This window comes from Orycteropus afer, unplaced genomic scaffold (assembly GCF_000298275.1).
Source record: "Orycteropus afer afer isolate SDZICR_OR568_19922 unplaced genomic scaffold, OryAfe1.0 scaffold00018, whole genome shotgun sequence".
NCBI classification, from domain to species: Eukaryota; Metazoa; Chordata; class Mammalia; order Tubulidentata; family Orycteropodidae; genus Orycteropus; species Orycteropus afer.
In genome coordinates, this window is record NW_006921605.1 from 19,226,782 (window position 1) to 19,232,787 (window position 6,006).

The 6,006-nt window shown below is 49.1% G+C and overlaps 1 protein-coding gene across 1 annotated transcript in view; it reads right to left on the bottom strand.

Annotated features, from left to right (window-relative positions):
* Positions 1–1,509: 1,509 nt before the first annotated feature.
* The window catches only part of LOC103214110 (angiotensin-converting enzyme-like protein Ace3), an 11,370-nt gene continuing 6,873 nt past the window's right edge, over positions 1,510–6,006 (bottom strand). The window contains exons 11-12 of the mRNA XM_007959912.1: positions 2,460–2,644; positions 1,510–1,841 (exon numbers count right to left, since the gene is read on the bottom strand). Of these exons, the coding sequence (XP_007958103.1) occupies positions 1,510–1,841; positions 2,460–2,644 (517 nt within the window). The remainder of the gene's footprint in view (positions 1,842–2,459; positions 2,645–6,006) is intronic.

The following is a 6,006-nucleotide window of genomic DNA, read 5'->3' on the forward strand; positions in this document are numbered from 1 at the left end:
CTAATAGACAGATAAGGACATTATGCCACAGCAAAGAAAGAGCACTGACAGAGACATTAAATAAGGATCCTGGAGCTGGGGTGGTCAGTGCTTGGGCTCAGCTGGGACTCCAGGGAAAAAAAACCCAAATAAACACCAACCAGTTGCTGTCGAGTTGATTTTGACTTATGATGACCCCATGTGTTTCAGAGCAGAACTGCACATAGGGTGTGACTTTTCAGAAGATGATCACCAGGCATTTCTTCTGAGGCTCCTTTGTGTGGATTCAAACCATTGAGCTTTCACTTACCCATTTGTACCACCCAGGACCTCCTGTGTCTCAAAACCTGGGCAAAGGCAGGGTCTGAGACTTCTGGGCTCAGGTCCTTACTCTAGAGGGAGCTGGTCCCAACTTTTGGTCACCTTTCCACCAGCTCAAATGCATCCCCAGTACTCCTGTGTGGGTACTATGATGCTACCTCCCCTCAAGGCCACCCCTCAACCTCTGATAGGCACTGACCCCTCAGGTTCCCCAGGAACCAATGGGGCCTCGATCCAGACTTGGTGAGTCCCCAGATACTGGGCGTGGCATGGATTGGAGCCTTCTCTCTCCCTTCCCAGGTTTATGATCCTTAGAGGCTCAATCCCACGTGTCCTTCTACAGCCCTTCCTCCTTGCCCCTCCCCCACTGAGCCTGAAAAGGTGCTATTTGCCCTCTGCTCGCTTCCCAGGGCAACGGGCCAGGCAGCAGGTGTGTGTGCTGAACAGGGCCATCTCCAGAGTGAAGTGGCTGGAGATGAGCTTTGTTTAAATATTAAAGAAGTCAATCATTAATCAGGCCTGGCTCAGTGCCTAGCTGCCCACTGTCTCCATTCGGGAAGGCCTGGGCTGGGGCAGGGAGGGCCACAGGGCAGTTTGTGAGGCTACATGCATCTCAGGTGGCCTATAGGGAGGTTTTTTTTTTTTTTTTTAATAGGCAGCTTTTGAGGCTGGATTACGTAGCCCGACCTGGGGTGGGAAGAGGATCGGCAGAGAGGTGTGTCCGCAGGTACAAAGAGCCCAGTGTCGGTGAGCTGAGCACCAGTGATTCATAAAGGAATGTCCACCTGAGCATATTTTATAAGGGGGCAGAAGCAGTGTCTTTTTCTAACCAGAGCAGACTCCTCAAGCAGCCCCGCCCAGCCCCACAGCCAGGACTCCTGAAGAAAACAAGGCTGTGTGAAGAGCCAGTCCTGAAAATGAATTGGGTGGGGACTGGGTTGGAGGGACACAGCCACTGAGTCACCAAACCTGTGGTTCCTGAGCCCCGAGGGGAAGGGGATTGGGCTGACACCCAGGGTGCCAAGAAATCACAGTTGTTTGTACGCATGACCTAGCATACATGAGTTTGCAAACACAATTACAACCCCACGTGGATCCAGCTCTGCCCAGCTGTACCCATTCACAGGCTGTCTCCTCCCCTGTGCCCAGCCCTCTCTGGTTTGGCCACCCTCCTCCTGCCCAACCCCGACTTACCAGTCTCACTCGTGTCTAGTTCATACCCCACCACTCAGCTCTCATCCATGGAGGCTTCTTGTGTTGTATGAAGATCATGATGGTCAGGCTGATTGAGCACACGATCAAGAGGAGGCAGAAGCCCAGCAGTATCCACTGGCCCTGAGCTGCCTGGTGGGGCTCCATGGCCATGCCTAGGAAGTAGGCCCCAGTGTCCTGGGCTGTTGACCTTTTGTACAGGATACAGCCCAGCATCAGGACCGTGAGGGCCATGACAAGACTCAGGACCAGCAGCACCCACTGCCCCCTCTTGGCCTGGTCAGTGTTCAGCTGCAGACCCAGGAATGACACTGTATCCGTCCCTTCTCCTGTGGGAGACACAGAGGCTGATAGAGCAGGTGAAACCAGGGAGGGGCCTGGGGTCAGGCAGGATTTGACTTCCACTGGCCTTCTCCCTCAGACTTAGGCACCTACTTTCAAGTCATAGGCAAGGGTGTTGCCCTAGAAAAAGGGGGAAAAGGAGGAGTAGAAGGAAGAAGAGGAGGAGATGGGGAAGGTAGGGCTGCATATCCCCAAGGGGCCTAGCAGTGGCTCCATGAAAGGCTCAGGAAGCAAGATATTGATCCTGGGCTCAGATGCCAGCCTGTCAATCTAGCTGGTAAAACAGTGCCCAAGGAAGCAACAGAGCCCTGGCTGGGGCTATGGTCTTGGTTGAGGCTGCACCACACCTGGTACAGGTGAGGCCACAGCAGTGTTGTGCTGCTTCAAGCCAGGTCATAGATGAGCTAGGGATTAAGGCAGGGTTAGAGCATGCACTGGGAAGGAAGATTGGACAATCTACTTCCGTAGTGATACCGCCTTGGAAACCCAAGGTGGGGTCACTATGGGTTGTATCCAACTCGACGGTTTTATGGTTTTGATTTTTTGGTTTTTCAGAGTGGGCACTGGGGTGGACTAAAGCTGGGACCAGGGCCAGATGATCAAACCTTCAAAGTAGCAGTTGTATTCTGACCAGCCCAGGATCTCCCCTTGACGCACATTCTCAGTGACTAGCCAATTCAACAGGGGCTTGAAGTAGGTCATGAGGGCCTTTGTAGACACCTGGGATTCCCCAGTCAGTTTCTTCAAGACTTCTGGCCAGGGCTTGCTTGATCCCAGCTTTAGAGCATCTCTGGAAGAGCAGGTACAGCTGTGAGGCACCCCCAGCCCTGGCCCAGGGCTTTGTAGCTCAGCATAGTGAATATAAGCACAAGCTGGCCTGGGTTTGAATCCTGGCCCTGTCACAAGCTGTGTTTGGGCAAATAACCTTTCAGAGCCTCAGTTTCCATATCCATAAAATGGAGATGATAACAGTACCTACCCTCATAGGTTGTTGTGATAATTAAATAAGTACCATAGTGAATGCATAGTAGACAGACAAGGACTATTAGCTGCTAATAGTAATTGTCAGGAGCTCTGGTTGGGACAGTGGATAAGCTATTTGGCTGCTCACTAGAAGGCCAGTGGTTCAAACCCATAAGCTGCTCTGCAGAAGCAAGATGCGGCAATCTACTTCCATAAAGATTTATAGCCTCAGAAACCCAATGGGAGTCGCTGTGAGCTGGAGTCGACTCGATGGCAGTGAGTTTGGTTTTTTGGAATAGTAAGTATTATTATTCTCCTGGATTCAAATAGGCAGGAAGTTTTGAGATACTATTTCCCACGAGGCACTCAGTGTCAGTACATAGAGGCAGCTTCAGCCCTTTCTGATCTCACAAGGTGTGTTTGGGAGAATTAGCTAATAAGTGTGGGACATGTTTACACTGCCCACAGCACTAGCTAAATGTTAATTTTGTCTCAAGACACACCTGTTACTTGGTGGCAGGGGGCTGAGCCTTCGAGGATACAAGTATGTTAAAGCCAGGTGTGCAGGCTCCTCCACCCAGGTCCTGGCTGAGGCAATGGTAGGCACATGTGATCCTTCTCAACCTGCTCCCTGATGTAGCTAGGAGAGGGGTGAGGCCTAGAGGCCGTGGGTCAGAGTGTAGGTAGAGAATAGCAGGTTCCCGGTTCAAGACCCAACAGTGCTAATTATGGGCCACATAACCTCAGCCAATCAACTTTCCTCATCAGTAAAATGGGCCCATTAATACCTGTCTTTCATTGTGGTGAAGAAGCTCTGGTGGCACAGTGCCTAAGGCATTTGACTGCTAACCAGAAGGTTGATGATTCAAACCCACCAGCTGCTCTGTAGAAGGAAGATGGGGCAATCTACTACCACAATGGTTTACTATCTTGGAAACTCAATGGGGATTGCTATGAGTCAGAATTGACTCGATGGCTGTGGATTTTTTTTTTTTTTGTCGTTTGTTTTCATTGTGGTGAGGATTAAGTTTCATAGTGACAACAAAAGAGGGTTTTTTAGACTCCAAAGACTAATGTACTTCACTTAATAAACAACTGAGGAAGAAAGAGGTGGGGAAAGGACAGGTCAGTGAGTCCTTGGTGACACCACCAGAAAATGGAAGAGAGAAGTTGTCAATACTAAAAAACAAAACAAAACAAAAAACCCATGACTAACTTTAGGCAAGAGAATATTTTAAGATACTGGGCCCTGGAAAAAAAGAAAGGATTTAGTGAAGAGTGAGTATTGATTACTGTGAATTTACCTATTTAGAAAAAGTTCTTCTGGCTGAGTGGGACAAGGTGTTTGACCAAAGCCCAGCCGACAACCCACATAGGCAGCACATGCGATCAGGGAGTTGCAAATGTGGTAACTGGGTGCTCCCTGGAGCCCTCAACCCCAAGATGGCAGCACTGTGCTGCCAAGGTCAGGCCCACCACACTAGCTGGATGAGACAGGAGGACTTTGGGAATGTGTATCAGGTCCAATTCGACTACCATTCCTGGTGGAACCAGCCCAGAGGCTGACCTAGGACAATCATGTTTAGGAGGATGAGTCGGAAGTAGCAAAAACAAGTTTCAAGATACATTAGCCAAAAGAAGAGGAGTCCCTGGATGGTGTAAATGGTTAACACGTTTGACTACTAACTGTAATGTTTGTGGTCAGAATTCACGCAGAGACTCCATGGAAGAAAAACATGGTGTCCTGTTCTAGTGAAGATTACAGTTTAGAAAATCCTACAGGGCAGTTGTAGTGTGTCACACGGGATCGCTATCAGTCAAAAGCAACTGAAAGGCACCCAATAACAACAACAGTGCCCCCTGGTGGACCAGACACACAGGGTTGGCTGGTTCCCACGTGCACAAGTACCCACAAATGTTTGCTGAATGAATAAAGGGAATGAGGCCAGCCAGAAAGGTGAGAGCAGAGAGGCACCCTAATATTCAACACATTCAGAGAAGCTCAAATCTGGGCCATTGACTAGAACAAGCCCTCGTGGGTTGAAAGGATGGAAAAGTAAAGAGATAAGGGAGACAACAAGGATGTAAGGAGCAGAAAACCCAGGATGAGTCCTCCAGCCCATCTGGCCTGGTGGTTATGGACAAACCGTATGATGGAATCACATAGATGCTCACTGAATTTGCGAAAGATGCTAAGTTATGGGGAATTATCAATTCTCTTGGGAAAAGATGACCTTGACCAATTGGGGAAATGGACCTACTGAAATTGGTTGAAATTTAATGGGGAAAAGATCAATCAAGTGGGTGGGATCCTCATCTCAGTGGTGGGGTGCTGGTCTTGGAACCAGTAGACCTTTGTCTAATCTCACCAGCACCTGTCTCTTTTGACTGATGGGAGGTCACAGGTAAAAGATACAGTGTGTTCTGTAGTCAGTCCTGGGTTCAAACCATGGCTTTGCCACTTGCTAGATGAGTGACATGCAATCACTTCACCTCCCAATTTCAGTTTCATCATTTGTGAATTATGGGTAACAATATTTTGCTTTGCAAAATCATGAGCTACTAAAATGACATACACACCCTGTAAAAAAAAAAAAAAAAGGAAAAGAAACACCCATCAGAGAGCCTAGCCTGTATAGTAAAGTGTAAGGTGTGGGCCTTTCTTCCTCCTACCTTGCTTCAGGATCAAAAACCAACTCCAGAGAGGCAAGTGTGGGAAGGATGGGTTAGATATCAAGTATAGGGAAAACAAAACAAAACAAAACAAAACAGAGGGCCAAAGTGGACCACAGCCTGACCAGAAGCCTGCTAAGAGTCTGGAGTGAAAGCAACCTGGGTCAATCTAGAAACCTCCAAGAAGAGACGGGAAAGGCCGAGTGTACCCAGGGGAGAGGACAGGCAAGCACCTTACAAGGAAAGAATAAGGGAATTCAGTCAGAGACCGAGGCTGAGGCTGAGGCAGGACTCCTGTACTGGCTACCCATCTGGGACGTTTTGATTCACTGGTATGGGTGTGTATATGTCAGCAGGAGGGATGGAACAGTGTCTCTGAGCACAGGGGCTACAACAAGAGGAAATGGGCTTCTGTTTATCGTAGGGGAGACTGAATCTGACGTGAGGAACAACTTCCCCTGGCTTATGAGCTCAACGGGGCTCTGCTCAAGGTGCCCAGGATAGCCAACTTTGGGG